At 43.8% G+C, this 18,609-nt stretch overlaps 1 protein-coding gene across 4 annotated transcripts in view; it reads left to right on the top strand.

Annotated features, from left to right (window-relative positions):
- CSNK2A2 (casein kinase 2 alpha 2) overlaps window positions 1-8,884 on the top strand; it is a 40,869-nt gene extending 31,985 nt beyond the window's left edge. Inside the window, exons 9-12 of one of the 4 annotated variants that reach the window (XM_017878918.1) lie at window positions 156-256; window positions 1,163-1,311; window positions 2,728-2,821; window positions 8,441-8,884. In XM_017878918.1, the coding sequence (XP_017734407.1) occupies window positions 156-256; window positions 1,163-1,311; window positions 2,728-2,804 (327 nt within the window). In that variant the 3' untranslated portion in view covers window positions 2,805-2,821; window positions 8,441-8,884. Of the gene's footprint in view, window positions 1-155; window positions 257-1,162; window positions 1,312-2,727; window positions 7,237-8,440 lie in introns of those variants that run through there. The other 3 variants (XM_017878921.1, XM_017878920.1, XM_017878919.1) reach the window with 3 other exon arrangements.
- Window positions 8,885-18,609: the final 9,725 nt, after the last annotated feature.

Genomic DNA, 18,609 nt, shown 5'->3' with positions numbered 1-18,609 from the left:
TCCTTGGGTCTGTCTGCCTACCCTGGACTCGGGTTTGTACCTGGTCCCTAGAGGGTTAGTGGTGTGGAAGTCTTCTGATTCTTTGGTAAAGCGTCCTCATGGGCTCACAGTATGTTCTGAGCTCAGTGATTTGGTCAGTTTGTTTTGTGTTTCAGCTTGTTCGCATTGCCAAGGTTCTGGGTACAGAAGAACTGTATGGGTATCTGAAGAAGTATCACATAGACCTAGATCCACACTTCAATGATATCCTGGGACAGTAAGTAAGAGAGAGAAAGAGTGCTTTACCTTACCCTGTTTCAGAAGTGGAAAGGTTAGCCAAAATCACTTTCTTTTCCTGTTCTAATTATAGTAAAATGGAAATAGCCGTCTTTTTTCCTATGCATATTTTCTTTTAACTTATTGAGATATTTGGGCTTTATGTCTTTTAATCATTTTACTTCTCTGAGAGATAACCTATTAATAGAAAAGGTAAAACAAAAATCATAATGTTACCGAAAAAAGTTTTCTGGTACAGCATAAGCTTCTTTTTAATGGCCAAACTTGGAGAGCGATGATTCTTTCAGTAAGATACTTAGTTTGTTTTTCTATTTTATTTTATTTTATTTTACTTTACTTTATTTTATTTACTTCATACCTCGTCAAGGTGGAGAGACTTACAGTTTCTTCTTGTTCTCAGTAATGGTTTTTTTATACAATAGCAAATTTTAAAGTACATTGAGTTTTCAGGTACAGTGCAATAATGTTGAGAAGTAAACATTTTGTTAACAGTTTTCAAACAGTATTTTATGTAACCTCTCTGTTCCTGAGGCTAGCCCTGGGAAATATATCTGCTGACCAATAAAAATTACCCACTGTCCTGCATGCCACCCAGAATTGACTAAAAGCCTACCGCATAAAAAATAATCTAGAAAGGTTCCACATATTCTAAATCAGATATTCAGATATAGAAGTTTTACCTAGTTGTGTTTATCTAATCACAGAGCACCACTGTGTTTCAGGATGCTATGCTGTAACTATGGGGCAGTAAGGCAGGCACCAGTTAGAGATTTAACAAGCTTGTAATCAGTACATTATTCTAAGATTTTGTTGGCTTTAACCCTAGTAGATAAGGATTCTTGTTGAATTTGGTCTCTGATTACTGATGCTTCATTTTTCTTCTCAGACATTCACGGAAACGCTGGGAAAACTTTATCCATAGTGAGAACAGACACCTTGTCAGCCCTGAGGCCCTAGATCTTCTGGACAAACTTCTGCGGTATGACCATCAACAGAGACTGACTGCCAAAGAGGCCATGGAGCACCCATACTTCTGTGAGTCTCCAGGGACTGTGTTCAGGGAGTCATTCGTTCAAGAGAGCAAATCTTCCACTCTTTATCTTTGAGACCAGTCAGGAGAATTCTAGGGTATTTGGACTGGATTATTCCAGAATTTGACCACATTTATTGTAGATGATTGAAACAATTTTGTAGATCCATTTCTTGATCACCAAAGGTGTTTGCTTATTCTCTGAATGTATCTCCCTTGAGTTCAGGCTATTTGACTACTCCCTGTTACCCTGAGGTAATAGGTCCCAAGTTTCTAAAATTTGTTTTCAAACGTATATATATTTGTGTGGTAACCTAATTGAAGATTATTTCTTCCCTCAGAAAACTAGTAATTAGTTAAGAGTAGTAAGATAACCATTGTATATTTTGAAAGAAGGAGATGAACAGATGGATGGATGAAAGGAATTTGAGGAAAGGTAAATAGATATGGAGAGACCTCACTGAAATCCTGACTGAACTGCTCACTTAGAAGTGTGTGCGCATTCACTTTGCGTGGTTGCTTATTGTTCTTCATGTGTATGGTTCATTCCACTGATTATGTGTGTTTCAAATAAACTTCCTGTTATTACCAATCTCCTTTCTGGGGAGCATGGCGGTTGAGAGACTTACCTCAGTTCGCTTTCTGAATCAAGATGGAAACATTCAGCACTTAAAGTCGTTGTCTCTGGCTTAACCAATATGCTGTCTTTCCCTCTCCTTTGATTTCCTCTGGAGATGAACTAAATTCTTGCCTGAAGAATGTGTCGCTATGGTCTTGAGCCTGTGGCCCGTATGCATAAGGGAGACTACAAATGGAAAAGCCTTCAGCCTTCTAGACCTCAGCCCCAGGGAACTCAGATGTCCCCACTCCAGTGTCTGGGGCAGAAAGCTGTTTTTACCTGAGTTAGATCAAATTAGGAATACTGATGTTTATGACATGTCATTAATGATCTTTCTGCTTTTCTGAATATGTGTCATACTTCAATTTAAAAAATTTCAAACTATGGTTGCTTAAAATGGATAGGTCTTCTAATGGCTCTTTTTACTCGCCTTTCCTTTGAAGTGCTTAGTATTCTACATGCTTTGAAGAAATTAGGGATTAGAGATGATATTAGTATTGAAAGAAAATAAAAATAGTAGAAATTTTGAACAGTGGGAAATTAGGGTTTCTATGCCTCTTAGCAGTTGAGTCTGTACTCTGAGAAAGTATAAGAGTTGACTGCAATAACAATTCCCCTGATCATTTCTCAGTGTTTGGTTTTTATGTGGCTGGAATTCCATGATTTCCGTCTCCCCGTTGCCCCCTTGACCCTGGCTTGCCCGTCAGTCTGTCTCTCTCTCAGTTGAAAGGGTGGGTTTGCCATGGGCTTCTCTCAGCACTCACCACCCCGATTGCCTGACTTTCCTCCTGCTTTCTTGCAGACCCTGTGGTGAAGGAGCAGTCCCAGCCTTGTGCAGACAATGCTGTGCTTTCCAGTGCTCTCACGGCAGCACGATGAAGACTGGAAAGCGACGGGTAATGCGGCATTGATGCTTGCCAATAAAACCAACCAACCAAACACAAACCTTGAAGGAAAACTACAGTGTGATAAAAAGAAATTCTTAGCATTCCTTCTAAATGCAAAGAAGAGTAAAGACCTAAAAGTCTGTCAAAAAGCAAGAAAGAAACTCCCCAGTGCTAGTCTCCAGGGAGCTGTCACTGTGGCAGCATGGGGATGCACCTAGTTCAGGATCTGAAGGAGCTCTGCCTTTGGAATGCATGGGAGATAGAGACTCGGAGTTGTTGTACATTTACCTTTGTTTAACAGGGCACCACTGTTGAATTAACCCGTTCAGTCAACAAGCTCTGAATGTCTGACTTCCTATCTATTCCATGGTGGTCTGGGTTTCCTTTGGTGAAATTCAGGCTCAAGTCTTAGCGAAATGTCAGCAGTCTATACTGACACACCAGCCTCATTTACAAAAAGGAGATATTAAAACAGTGACAGTATTTTTTTTAAGCTCTTTACAAATCCATGTTTTATGTATTTTTTTATGACATGAGCTCTCCAGGAAATGTACCTCATCCCTGCAGTTTTCCTCCAAGTGGATTCATTTGGGAGCAAACTGCAGTCACTTTCACAAGAGCCCTCTTTGATGTCAGGAGGGATCATGAAACCTTACAATGCCATGAACTGGTCCGTGGGTATCATCAAAAGTTCCATGCTAAGTGCATAACTTGGAGCTCACTATAACCTTTGTTGATTTGCCTTACCATAAAATCTTGTTGCTATTTTTTTGTTGCTTTTTCTGTTTTTTTTTTTCTTTTTTTTTTTGGCAGCCTTGTAAGAGAACGTCACCATTTCCCAGCACATCCCTATGTGTGCGCCTATTTTAATACACCTCTCTGAAACAGAGACCTTTTTGTTCACAACCATAACTAAAGCTGGAAAGTCAGTCTTCAGGCAAAGCGAGGGAGGAAAACATCCCATTAGAATTTTTTCAGGAAAGACCGAAAAAAATATCCCTCTCCCACCTCCTTTTATCCCCATGAGATACAGTTTCCCACTGTAATATGCATTTGTGAGTTCTGATATGTGATTCATTTATGTGATGGCAAAGATAAGTCTGTCTTGCATGCAGGTACTAGAGTTGTCTGGGCAGGGTCATCTGAGACTCAAGCAACTGAGAGGAATATACAAGGGGCTTGGGGAAGAGAACGGTGCTCCCGGAGCAAGTGTTGGATCCATTGTGCAAACCTTCATGTTAGCAGAGAAAGCTAGAGTTTGTTTAAACAAAAATAGGGCTGATTTCATTTGGGGGACTCAGCAGCAACATGGTTTGTAGGCAGTCCCCTCACCCCAGCTGCAGGGCCATGCCACAGCTCTGGGGACTTCACACACCTAGGCTAGAACTAGAGGTGTCTACCACATCACCCTTTAGGATTTCTTTATTAACTATTTAATAATGCCATACATTTTTATAAGGTTAGATTGTTTGTTTGAAACATTTGTTTACATTCCATATTCCAATAAAATCTTATTGGTATTGGTAGCAGGTCCTATCTCTAAATGTAGATTCTATTTTTGTCGTTTGGTCTGTGGGAACTTAAAATACAAATGAATCTCTTCTCTTGTTATAGAGTTGAGTTTATAGAGTAAAAAATAAAAAATAAGATCCCAAAGCCAAGAAATGCATTCAGTTAAGGTTCTCATACCAATGCTGCCTGCTTGCATTGCACATGCTGTATACTAATGTAAACATTTGTTCTACCTGAAAATCAAAAGCAAGATGTGAGCTCTCGGCTAAACCTATATTGATATGTCAGGCAGCAAAACTCAGTGTTTTGGATTATCAAAAGCCTTCTAATGTGCCCTTAGGCAATCCTGAAGCATTGGTTATCATCAGGGAGATGTGCCACTGCGTGTCTTTCCTGCTCCCCCTCCAATCTCCTTTATCACCTACTCCTCAGCCCTCCCTTTTTTTTTTTTTAAGTTGCCTGTCTGGACCAGGCAAGTGGAGCCTGCTGGAGGGTCTTGGTGAAGCGGTAACCCCATTCCTTTCCCGTGGGTCCCCCAAAGGTAATAACAGTACCTGGAGGAGAAGAGTCAGGTGATTGACCTCTGCCTGTCTCTCTGACGGTGATGTAGGTGCAGACACTGCCTGCCTGCCTTGTCCTAGGGTTTTGTAACTGCAACTTTGACCCAGGCATTCTTGCTTTAAGCACACAGCTTGCTTTTCCAGCACCTGGACTTTTACCTCTCTTCATGCCTTAGACTTAGACCATAACTGGGCTTGAAATGCTCACCCCTTCCTGGGTCTGGTCTTGGCACCTAACGCCATTCTTTTCCAAACTGAAGTGAGTCCAGTTTCAGACCGTCTCTTTTCCTGTCTCCAAAAACCATTTTTGTTTCCAAACCTAGCTCCCCCGAAAATTTAAGACTATTTACCTAGATTCAGAGATGGTCTTGGAGAGTTCCAAAAGGGGTGTGTGTGTGTCTGTGTGTGTGTCTGTGTGTCTAATATTTAGACTAAACCGTGGTAAATGGACGCACCCAGTATCTTTTTCAGTTAGCATATTCTTTCTTAACTCATCTCAGTCCTTTTCATTTGTTTGCTTCATTATCTTAAACAGGTTAAAAGTGCCTATGATAAGGACTTAATTATTTCCTAAAGAAAAGCAAAAAATGTGGGGAACAGGGTAGTGTTATACTATCATCTCAGGTACTGCCTATGTTCAAGAACATAGACCTGGTATGGTGAGAACAAAAGGTTCCTATGCCAAATCCAGATGGCTATATCATTTGTTGGCTACAAGTGAGCCTAACTAACTGCAAGGTTTGCTTCTGCTGAGAAATTCCCATGGTGAGAGTAGAACTCATGAAGTGCTGAGTCACATTTGCACCTCTGGTGTGGTGGCAGTTCACTCTCCCCTGGATGCTGTCAGCTGGCCTTGCTTTTGTCCTGTCCCTGTAGGCAGGGTAGGTGGCTGGGTAGGAGAAGCTATTGAGTGTATGATGCAGACCAAGCTTTCCTGGGCCTTCTCGTCAACTAGAGAAGCGCTGATGTCGTTCATTGAGGCACTTGAACACCAGTCACTCAGCCGGGCCTCCTCCCAGACATTCTGTAACATGTCAGCACTCACAAGGTTTAAAGCAAACGTGTTCCCTTGCAGAGAGGAAGGTGCTCTCAGACTGACAGAATAGCGGAGACAGACAAACTCGTAATCCTTGGGGACTTGAAGAGAGTGGCTAGGGGAGGGGCTGTTAAAAGGGACCAATAAGAAAAACCATCTAAAGGTAGCTCTTGAGGAGGAAATGTACTTCTTGAGGGGATAAATTAGAGGGTACCAAGTTTATGTTCTGGAATGTACCCTGGGGAGGGCGCTGCCCGCTGGATTGGTCCCAGTGGACTGAAAGGTGGTGCTCTCGAGTCAGGTGCTGAGTCCCGGAGAGAGCTGAGTGCTGCGGGGCTTGTGGTCTGTGCCTACTCAGGGAAATGACTTAGGTTCTCCCGGTGCTCTGTTGATAAGGATGGAAGCAGAACTACTTTGAGACGCACGCAACAATTGGAAGAGTTTTTTTATGTGAACTGAAATAGATCTAAGAGAGCCCAATTAACAGTTTCCTTTAATGCCAGTTCAGATTAAATGATTACTTTAGGAACCTGTGTTACTGTGTGAGCACCCACAGGAACAAGCAAACTTATTTCCTACAAATAAACAAGGGGATAATAACTGATCAGAGTCACAGTCGTTTCAATATAAACCCTTCCGAAAGCAAAAGCAGGGACCACATGAGCACACAAGAAGCCAAAGTTTGTCAGTGACCTTAATAAATTAAGACTAAGTAACATCCTGCCCTTAGAAAAAAATAACCCCAAGGTGGAGACCAGGGCAGGGGAGGTGGCAGAGAAGCATTGGGCCAGATAACCGCTAATAACATGCTTCTGAGCTATGTGGATGTGTAAATGAAAACACCCCAACTAGGTATTGTAGAGGCTGGAAAAAGATGTGATGGAATTATACAGGTGATGCATATTTTTGTGTTGAGACTCAACAATGTGCTACAAATGTGATACTTAACCCTGAACTGCATGTATTGGGGATTGTTTTTTAAAAAGAAAAAAAAACTTTGAACCAATAAATTAACAGTTTTTCACTTGCTGGCTCTTCTTGCTGTAAATGGTGACTAAGAGGTTGGGACAGAAATCTTGACAACTAGTGGAAAACTTGGATAATCTTCAAGGACCATGGAGCCTTCTGTTTCCTTCTGTTTGCAGAAAAGCAACACTGCCTGGGTTATGATCCTTTACAAGTGACTACTTCAGACACAATTGGCCACCTCTTTGTATCACTGGATGACTGATGTATGATTTATGTGCTGCTGCCCTTAGAGGGAAGAAAAATGCCATGTTAAATCCTGTTTTCTTAAATAAAAATGTTGACAATAACCAGCTTTCCCAAGTGGGAGACAAACCATTGCTATGAGGACCTTAACTTGTATTTCCTGTCTCTGTGGGAAGTGGGGAGGGATAAACATTGAACTCCAGAGATGTGTGTTACACCTTGATGTGAAAACTTGCCTTTGGCAGAAGTGGGGCTAGAGTGGTGTCCTGGTGGGAGTGTTCCATTTTTATGTACTTGCTTCTGAGTTGCGCCACTCAGACACCTGCTTCTTGGGATTGACTGTTTTAGTGCATGACTTTAACCTTGTGGCCCGGTGTTCTGCGTTTGTGAAACACTCTCCCCACCCCCATTCCTTGCAGCACAACGCTCTTATTTGGCAGGTGGTGGTGTCTTTAATTAGTGTAGTTTCTTCTCACTGATCCTCTGAAGTGGAGTGCTTGGAATCAGCTCAAGTGTTTAAAGGCAAATATAGTCATTTCTTTCTTAACCTTACGCACCACGCAGCCCTTCTCAAATACTACGCAGTGGAACTCTTCCTTTACCCAAAGAAAGTTTTCATGAAATAATTTTGTGTGTGTGACAGCTTCCCAGGTGTATAGTCCTTTCTCAGTACTGTAATGCTGTTCTGGGAGGCACTGCTTCTAGAATTCTGCTGCCGGCATCTCACTACCCACTTGCTCTGCTGGACCTGGAAGGAGAAATGAGGTTTTCAGGCCATGCCAGGCAGCTAGCTCTTTCCAGGGGAGAGTTAAAAATATTTGAGCTCACTTACTGCTCTTTGTTTATTAGTGGATTCAGCCCTTTTTCTGAGTAAATACAGACCCCATCTTAGTCCTAAGACACCTCAGATAATCAGGTCAGGTCTGAGGGGGACCTAGAGCTGACTGCTGAATTTGTAGCTTGACTGGCACAGGATGCTCAAGAGTCTCCGAGCCTTCTCCATCAGCGCCCTGGACCCAAGGGATGGGGTAGGGTAGAAGACTGGGTCACAACACACGTGGTGCCCAGAGCACCCTTCCTGTGACAGAAGGCCGTGCTAGAGACCATCTCTGTCATGATAATCAGAAGAGGAAGGCAGAGGGTACTGTTGGAAACCTGAACTCAGCGAGTTCTCGCAGGGTTCTCCACCAAGTGGCATGGGAAGGCCAAGCTTGCATTCTAGCGCAGGCCCTCCCGCACGTGGAGGCCTCCCCTCGCCCACTCAGGTTGATTAATGACGTCTTTCCCTCCTCCCATCTCTTTCCCCAGGTCTGTTGCGGTTCTCCCACTTTTCCATAAGCAGAACAAGAACCAAATCAAACGTCTTAACGCATATAGAGAGATCACGTTCCGTGAGCAGACACAAAACGGTGGCAGGTTTGGCGAGCACGAACTAGACCAAGCGAAGGGCAGCCCACCACCGTATATCAAACCTCACTTCCGAATGTAAAAGGCTCACTTGCCTTTGGCTTCCTGTTGACTTCTTCCCGACCCAGAAAGCATGGGGAATGTGAAGGGTATGCAGAATGTTGTTGGTTACTGCTGCTCCCAGAGCCCCTCAACTCGTCCCGTGGCCGCCTGTTTTTCCAGCAAACCACGCTAACTAGCTGACCACAGACTCCACAGTGGGGGGACGGGGGCAGTTTGTGGCATGGCGGCAGTTACATATTATTTTAAAAGTATATATTATTGAATAAAAGGTTTTAAAAGAAACGTATGGAGAGTTTTCAGTATGGAAAGGGTCATGAACTGAGACCTGTGACTCAGGACGAGACAAAAGTGCATTCGTGCCAGGTTCTAACCAGATGAAGCAGGGGCGGTCCCTGGGGCAAGGCGGGCCAGTTTTCATTTTTGATTTTAGACAGGGTCTTGCTCTGTCACGAGGCTGGAGTGCAGTGGTGCAACGATAGCTCGAGCACTACAGCCTCGGCCTCCTGGCCTCAAGTGATCCTCCTGCTTCAGCCTCCTGAGCAGCAGGGATTACAGGTGGATGCCACCACACCTGACAAGTTTTAAGTTTTTTGTAGAAACTGTCTCGCTATGTGGCCCAGGCTGGTCTCAGACTCTTGACTCAAGTGATCCTCTCTCCTCATCCCCCTAAAGTGCTGGGACTACATAGAGGTGTGAGCCACCACACTCAGCCAAGGAGGGCCCGTTTGTAAGGACTCTCTTCCAGAGGTGAGTGGTGTTAAGAGGTGCACAGTGAACCAGTCTTAGGAATGGTGACAAGCGGGGCCTTGGCTTGAACACATTCCCACTGACCAGCATCCTCCCTGGCCTCTCCTTCAAAGAAGAGTCGCCTCCTGAGAATGCAGGAAGATGCCTTGGCCCTTTCTTGGTTCCCCCTTTGCTCCCGTCTCCACATTTCATCCCATCTCAATCCTGTCCCCCGAGCACCCGCTACTGAAGAAAGGCCCCATCTCAGAGGCTTGTTGAGTCTGCTGTCCTGAGGCAGGAGAGGGGTCGGGGTCTCTGATCTGAGGGCTGCTTCTGACCACATGTTCTGAAGCATCCATGAGCTAGAAGGAAAAGCGGACACTCGGAGCTAGAACAGAAGCGCTGGTTGTATTTGTTAAACGGGAGAAACCCAGTGCTACAAATGAGACTTCACTGGCTCCCATGGTCCTCAGTTCAAGACAGCGGTGTCAGGGCAGGTGAAAGCAGTGGCCATGACCTTGTCCTGGCTGCTGGTTTGTGTCCTCCCACTGCCTGGGGGACAGCAGAAGCTATGGGCAGATCTAGACACCCAAGCCACTGGATGGTGCACCAGCTAGGTCTCCACAAAAGCAACTTGGTCCACACAACATTCTCTCTCCTCTGCAGCTAGTTCTGGCCCACGGTGGGCACCCGAGTGTGGATGTTCACAGTTTTTGAAGTGACTATGGAGGAAAGCAAAGAGGCCCCTTTCAGGGCCACCACAGCATCATGGTGTCCTTTGGACCAGCTTCTGTGGCATCTAAGCTGTTGCTCAGGTGTGGGAGGTTGAGACTGTGCATCCCCCAGACACCAGCAGGTGAGGACCCATAGACCACCACCCGTGGGACACCAAGCAGATAGACTTGGTGCTTTCCAGCCCCATCACTGGCCTAATTTTCTCAAGCTGGCTGTCTCGTGGGGCCCTTTGTGACTCAAGGCTGTACAAATTTCTGTGAGTCTCCCAGATCTCTGGGACGGCATCACAATACTTTGTTATTTTCTTGTACCTTGTACCTTGTACCTAGGAACATGCTTTGTGCGTGCATGTTTATCTCCACAGCACGTATCTGTGCTACTTAGCATGACTTACTGCCATTTGAGGTCTTTTCCGGACATGGAGGGTCTAATTTGAATAGAATCATTTGATTGGCTTGCATCTTGAGATATCATGTAGAACTTGGAACCATAGCTCCCTCTTCCAATTTCCCACCTCAACCAAGGCTGTCTTTAACTGCTCCGTGTGGAAATCATGTTTCACAAATAATTTTAAGTTTTGTGGGTGATTATGGTTGAGTTGAGATGTGTGGTTGTAGAAAAAAGGGAAAGGAGGTGATTTTTGAGTAGGTTGTTTTGACTTTTGAAAGCAGGGGACATGTCCTAACACTTGCTAACAGGAAAACCGTCTTCAGCTCCTCCTCAATGTGTTTGGAGATTGAGAACCTCAGCTCTCATCTCCCAGTGGTCCTGGTTGTGTTCTAAACAATATTGATTGCATTTTCCTGATTACCAAAGTAATATATGTTTGTAGTAAGAAACAACAAAAAAAAAATTCAAATGCTTACAGAGAGGTAAATAACAAAAGACCCCGCCCCCAGCCACACACACACACGCACGCACACACACCCCATGCTCACACGAAAGCCTCTTCCTCCCTTAGAGGTAATCACCATTAAATTTTGTGTTTATCTTCCCATTTTTTTTCCAATGCACTTACTATTTTAAAATTATAATTTTCATTTTTACATAAATGATCATCAGACTATGCATTCTTATTCTGCAACTTGTATTTCCACTTAGTTGTGAAAACCTTACTGCGTTAGCATGTATAAATCTACCTCACCCCTTTTCGTGGCTGCATGGTTTACCATTGTGTGATACACCACAGTTGAATCAATCTGTTATTCATACACTTTGGATTGTTCCTAATTTTTCAGTATTACCAGTATTGCTGCAATAAACAAATTTGCACATACATTTTTGGACAGTATGTATGTGGAATGAAATCTTTAAAAATAATTATGCTATATGATGTTTTTAGAAAGGGTATTCTTACGATTCTAGAAAGCAGCCTCACGTCCCTTCCCTCACTGGTGCAGGCTGGAGCTGTGATGACTTTGGCCATGGAATTCTTGCAGGCCTCTATCAAGCACGTGGAGCACAGCATCCACAGCCTCTCAGCTTTCTAGGGGACTATAGAAATGTTTGAGACCTGAAGAAAGAAAATGTGTTGGCTCTAACCTAAGAAAATTGAAAGTAAATATTAATAAGTGGAATGAAATGTCTTAATGTACAACCTTGTGAGTGTCACTCATTAAATTCAATATTTGCTTTTAAAAATATTTTTCTCATGATAAATTAGTGAAGAGTCACAGATTTGTCAGATAATTTCAAAAGCAAATTCTAAGGATTCTTCTCAAAATCACAGAAGAAAACATAAATATGAAAAATTGTTGCATTTTAATGTATTTGAAATGCCATGGGAAAGATTTCATAAGTAAGCACAACGGCAGAGCATGGTGGCTCATGCCTGTAGTCCCAGCACTTTGGGAGGCCAAGGTGGGAGGATCGCGTAAGGCCGGGAGTTTGAGGTTGCAGTGAGCTATGATCACGCCACCGCGCTCCAGCCTGGGTGACAGAGTGAGTTCCTGCTTTAAAAAAAAAAAAAAAAAAAAAAAGCATGCTGAGGACCAGCATGTTTTAAAATAGCTCTGGCTGTAAGGGGCCAGGTGGCAGAATGGATGAACAATCTTTTTCAGAATATTATTCTACAGGCTGTTAAAATAATGTGCATCTTAAATGCATTGTGCTAAGCGAAGAAGCCAGATCCATGTAGAACAGATTGGTGGTTGCCAAGGGTTAGGGATGACTACAAAACGTAAGTATGAGGTCATTTCGGGGATGATGGAATTGTTCTGTGTCCTAAATGTGGTGGTGATTATTTGACTTGTCAAATAACCCTTGTCAAAACTTTACACCTAAAAAAGAGTACATTTGATTGTATATACAGTTAAAAGTTCATTCTGAGACAGGGTCTTGCTCTGTTGCCCAGGCTGGAGTGCAGTGGTATAATCGTAGCTCACTGCAGTTCAACCTCCTGGGCTTAAATGATCCTCCCACCTCAGAGTCCTGAGTAGCTGGGACTACAAGCGCACACCACCACGCCTGGCTAATTTTTAAAAAGTTTTTAATAGAGACAAGGGCTTGCTATGTTTCTCAGGCTAGTCTCAAACTCCTGGGCTCAATGGATCTTCCCGCCTCACCCTCCCAAAACGTTGGGATTACAGGTGTGAGTCACTGGGCCCAGCCTAAAATTCATTTTTTTAAATAATAATAACGAGCAGGGCCTCACAGACTCCCATTTAGACTCCACTCTCAGATGAGCAGAAACCTCATCTGCCCACCATGACTCTTCCTGATAGGCTCAATGGCTATCACTGCTGGGGCTGGGATACAGTTGTCCTTTGCCAGCTAGACACTCCAGTCATTCAGGGCACCCTTCCATCTTTGCTCCCAGCTAAGGGATACAGCTCCTCACCTCACTGCTATACCTCCGCATCCCCATCCCCATCGCCATCAGAAAAGAGACACGGGGAGTCAACTCTGCCTTCCAGTGTATGGCAAGGCAAGCCCCTCGTGTCTCCAGGGCAGATGCTCTGAATTTCTGGGCTTGGACTAACATGAACAGACACTGTCCACTGGGTGTTGGCATCTGACTAGGGCTTTTGTGCACTGAAAGGGATGCTTACGGTTACTAGTGTTTTAAACAATGGTTATTAAAGCTGTACATTTAAATATCTAATTTGCCTCATGTCTTTAAGATCAGTTTGTAAATCTTGTTATAGCTACAAACAAGTTGATTTTGTATATAGATAGAAATGCTTAATCTTTAACGTTCAATTAGTTCAAAACTTAATGAGTTACAATGAAAAAAATTGCTTGCACACTTAATCTAGTTTCCTTGGCCATTTTAAACTGTTTAAATTACATATATAAACTTTGATTTGCACACACTTCCAATAATATGAAAGGCCTAAAATCTGATGAAATCTTCCTAAGCATTCAAATACTAACCTAAATCTACACTCATAAATTTAATACATTAAGGTCTTGTAAACATTCATTGTTTTATCAACTTGTTAAATTTTCTTTCTTTCTTACTTTCTTTTTTTTTTTTTTTAGAGGAGTCTCGCTCTGTCGCCCAGGCTGGAGTGCAGTGGCACGATCTCGGCTCACTGCAAGCTCTGCCTTCTGGGTTCCTGCCATTCTCCTGCCTCAGCCTCCCGAGTAGCTGAGACTACAGGCGCCCGCCACCTCGCCCGGCTAGTTTTTTTGTATTGTTAGTAGAGACGGGGTTTCACCGTGTTAGCCAGGATGGTCGCGATTTCCTGACCTTGTGATCTGCCCCTCTCGGCCTCCCAAAGTGCTGGGATTACAGGCGTGAGCCACCGCGCCCGGCCTCAACTTGTTAAATTTTCTTAGACATTTAAAAATTAAAACCACAGATCTAATTTCAAATTCCTTTAAGCAGTTTGAATTAAATTCCAAGTGTCTGATCCTCTAAGACATTAGGTCCTCTTAAATATTTCGGATACCTTAACAGTATCACCGTAATCGGAAACATTCTTCAGCGTGACCCGGATTACTGAGCTCATGGGCTGACTTACTTGCCACAGTCTCTGTGTGTTCTGGCACTCACCCCACCAAGGTGACATACTCTGCCTCAGCTCAGGACTGTGATATGTTAATAGAGATTCTGGGCCAGGCACAGGACTTGATACTGCTTCCGTAATGGTTCTACCCAAGCTGGAAGCTAAACGTCTTGCAGTAATGGGTTTTTTTCTTTTTCTTTTTCTTTTCTTTTTGAGATAGGGTCTCACTCTGTCGCCTGCATTGGAATGCAGTGGCACAATCTCAGCTTACTACTGCATTCACCTCCAAGGCTCAAGCGATCCTCTCGCCTCAGCCTCCTGAGTAGCTGAGGCCACAGGCATGCGCCACTCCGCCCAGCTAATTTTTTGTATTTTTGGTAGAGACAGGGTTTCCCCATGTTGCCCAGGCTGGTCTTGAACTCCTGGCCTCATGTGATCCACCAGCCTCAGCCTCCCAAAGTGCTGGGATTACAGGTGTGAGTCACAGCACCTGGCCAGTAATGGGATTCTTAAGACAACTTGTATCTTGCTTCTGGTGCATTACTTCACCTTTTGCACAACTTTTAACTGCCTGATTTGCATCAGTTGAGCTTCTGCACCCACTGCCCAGGTTGCACTTACTTTACTGCCTCATTCGATTTTCCTCCCTTTTTATTGTTATTTTTGTCTGACTACGCCATTCTTTAAAAAATTATTTTCAGCTGGGCGTGGTGGCTCACGCCTGTAATCCCAGCACTTTGGGAGGCCAAGGCGGGCGGATCACAAGGTTGGGAGATCGAGACCATCCTGGCTAATACGGTGAAACCCTGCCTCTACTAAAAATACAAAAAATTAGCCAGGTGTGGTAGCAGGTGCCTGTAATCCCAGCACTTTGGAGGCTGAGGCGGGTGGATTACTTGAGGTCAGGAGTTCGAGACCAGCCTGGCCAACATGATGAAACCCCGCCTCTACTACAAATACAAAAAAATTAGTCGGTGTGGTGGCATGTGCCTGTAATCCCAGCTACTCAGGAGGCTGAGGAAGGAGAATCACTTGAACCTCGGGGGTGGAGGTTGCAGTGAGCTGAGACTGCACCACTGAACTCCAGCTTGGGCAACACAGTGAGACTCTGTCTCAAAAAAAAAACAAAACAAAACTCAGGGTCCTGAGAATTTAACCATGCCAATGTAGTCTTGCTTGCTTGATTTATTCATTTATCTAGAGACAGAGTCTCCCTCTGTTGCCCAGGCTGGAGTGCACTGGCATGATTTTGGCTCACTGCAACCTCTGCCACCCAAGTTCAAGCGATTCTCTTGCCTCAGCCTCCCAAGTGCTGGGATTACAGATGCGTGCCACCACGCCCGGCTAATTTTTATATTTTTAGTAGAGACGGGGTTTCGCAGTGTTGGCCAGGCTGGTCTTGAACTCCTGACCTCAGATGGAGTTGAGGCCTCCCAAAATGCTAGGATTACAGGCATGAGCCACCGTGTCCAGCCTCATTATTAACTGAAGAAAAATGGGTGCCCTTTAAAGAGTCTGTCAGATTAGGAAACAAAAAGAAGTCAGAAGGAGATAAATCAGGACTGTACGATGGATGCCTAATGATTTCTTGTTGGAACTCTTGCAAAATTACCCTTGTTATTCATGAGGAGTGAGCAGGAGCATTGTGGTGGAGAAGGAGTCTCTGGTGAAGTTTTCCCAGGCATTTTTCTGCTAAAGCTCTGGGTAACCTACTCAAAACACTCTCATAGGAAGCAAATGTTATCATTCTTTGGCCCTCCAGAAAGTTAACAGCAAAATACTTTCAGCATCCCAAAAAACTGTTGTCATGACCTTCGACTGGTCTACTTTTGCTTTGGCCAGATCACTTCCACCTCTTGGTAGTCACTGCTTTGTGCTTTGTCTTCAGGATCGTTCTGGTGAACCCATGTGTCATCTCCTGTTGCAGTTTTTTTTTTTTTTTGGAAGAAATGCTTCAGATTCTTGATCCCACTTATTTAAAATTGCCATTGAAAGCTCTGTTCTTCTCTATAGTTGATCTGGGCACAGCAGTTTTAGCACCAATCAAATTGAAAGTTTGCTTAACTTTATTTTTCGTGATTTCTTTATTTTTCAAAATTATATAAGCCGAACCAATTGAGATGTCTGCTGTTGGCTCTTCCTTTCTTCCTTCCTTCCTTTCTTTCTTTCTTTCTCTTTTCTTTCCTTTCTTTTTATTTTTATTTTTTTTCGGAGTCTTGCTCTGTCGCCCAGGCTAGAGTGCAGCAGTGTGATCTCAGCTCATTGCAACTCTGCCTCCCAGGTTCAAGCAACTCTCCTGCCTCAGCCTCCTGAGTAGCTAGGATTACAGGCACCCACCACCGCGCCTGACTGATTTTTGTATTTTTAGTAGAGACAGGGCTCCACCATCTTGGCCAGGCTGGTCTCGAACTCCTGACCTTGTGATCCACCTGTCTTAGCCTCCCAAAGTGCTGGGATTACAGGCATGAGCCAACATGCCCAGCCTCTTTTTTTCTTTTTTGAGACAGAGTCTCACTCTGTCACCCAGGCTGGAGTGGCTCACTACAGCCTCCACCTCCCAGGCTCAGGTGATCTTCCCTCCTTAGTCTCCTGAGTAGCTGGGACTACAGGAGGCGTGCATCACCATGCCAGGCTAATTTTTTATTTTTGTGTAGATACAAGGTCTCATTACATTGACTAGGCTGGTCTTGAACTCCTGGGCTCAAGCAATCTCCCGTTTTGGCCTCCCAAAGTGCCGGGATTATAGGTGTGAGGCACTGTGCCCAGCTGTGTTTTCATTTTAATTGGGGAAAATGCATAGTTACCGAGAGAAAGTTACAAGAAACACAACCCAATAAGAGACCACAGAGCTCTTATTCCAAGTGAGCCTGGATTCCAAGCTGAGGAGGGGCTCTATGGACTGCGTGGGTCTGGAGCTGCAGAGACCGGGAGACACAGAGCTTGTGCTGCACCTTTAGTGGCCAAGAGCCCCAAGCCTGTGAGTCTGATTCACTGATTCAACACATACTGCATACCCACTTAAAAATGCAAGCACTAGGCTTAAGCACTGGGAATACATCTATAAGCCAGACAGACCAAATTCTTTCTCCCAGAAGCTCAGAACTGAGTGATGGGCAAGACAGACAATAAGCAAATAACTATTTAGACTGTCAAGTGGTAATAAGTGCAATGAAAAAGAATCAGGCAGAGCAATGGGAGAACAAGCATCGGTAGGGTGTGGAGGGGGTGCTGTTTTAAGACTGGGTTATCAAAGACATCCTCTCCAGTAAAGTAGTATTGTGGGCTGAGTAATATCCCCCCAAAATTCATGTCCACCCAGAACCTCAGAATGTGACCTTATTTGGAAAGGATTTTGCAGATGTAATTAGTCAAAGATCTCAAGATGAGGTCATGCTGGATTCAGGAGGTGCCCTAAATCCAATGCTGAGTATCCTTATAATGAGAGGAGAGGGCACAGAGACAAGGTGGCCATGTGGAGATGGAGGCAGAAATTGGAATGACGCTCCCACAAGCCAACCAGATTGGAATGCCTGGGGGCCACCAGAAGCCAGGAAGAAGCAAAGAAGGACCCTGCCCCAGAGCCTTCAGAGGGAGCATGGCCCAATCAACACCTTGATTTTGGACTTCTTAGCTTCCTGCACTGTGAGAGATTATATAGTTGTCATTTTACATTTACATTTTATTTTGAATTAATTTTACTTTAATTTTATTTTGTTCAGTTGCCACCATACTCAGGTTGTGGTCATTTGTTATGGCATCCCTAGGGAGCTAATACAGACAGTGCCTGAGTGGAGCTCTGAGTGAGGAACGGAGTGAGCCGGTGGAGCAGGACCAGCCGGGGCAGGGGCAGAGGCAGAGGGAAGCCCAGTGAGAGAGGGGTACAGGGTGCAGGCAACACTGAGGGAGGAGTGTGTGAGGAGAAGGATGTGGGAGAGAAGGCCAAAGTAGCTTCAGGGAACAAGATGGAGGAGACCAGAGTAAGATTTTTTTTTTAAATGTGTGTATATATGTGTGTATGTGTGTGTATATATGTATGTATGTATATGTACACTCATATTTTTTATATTTATATACTTTTAAAAAATATGTTTTATATTTATATACACATATTTTATATATAATTATATATATTATATATATTAATTATATATAAATATATAATTTTTTATATATTATAAAATATATATTATTATAATATATAAAACGAAACGTTGAAAACGTTGAAAAAATGAAACGTTGAAAGTTGAGGAGAAGAGGGGAAGGTGATAAAGGAGAGTGATACGGTTTCGCTGTGTCCCCACCCAAATCTCATCTTGAATTGTAGCTCCCATAATTTCCATGTGTTGTGGGAGGGACCCGGTGGGAGATAATTGGATCATGGGGGGTGATTTCCCCGATACTGTTCTCGTGGTAGTGAATAAGTCTCACAAGATCCGATGGTTTTATAAGGGGAAACTCCTTTCACTTGGCTCTCATTTCTCTCTTGTCTGCTGCTATGTAAAACGTGCTTTTCACCTTCCACCATGATTGTGAGGCCGCCTCAGCCACGTGGAACTGTGAGTCCATTAAACCTCTTTTTCTTTATAAATTACC

This window comes from Rhinopithecus bieti, unplaced genomic scaffold (assembly GCF_001698545.2).
Source record: "Rhinopithecus bieti isolate Rb0 unplaced genomic scaffold, ASM169854v2 scaffold_11161, whole genome shotgun sequence".
Taxonomy (NCBI): Eukaryota; Metazoa; Chordata; class Mammalia; order Primates; family Cercopithecidae; genus Rhinopithecus; species Rhinopithecus bieti.
The sequence above is the reverse complement of the archived record's forward strand: the minus strand, read 5'-3'. Positions and strand labels throughout refer to the sequence as shown.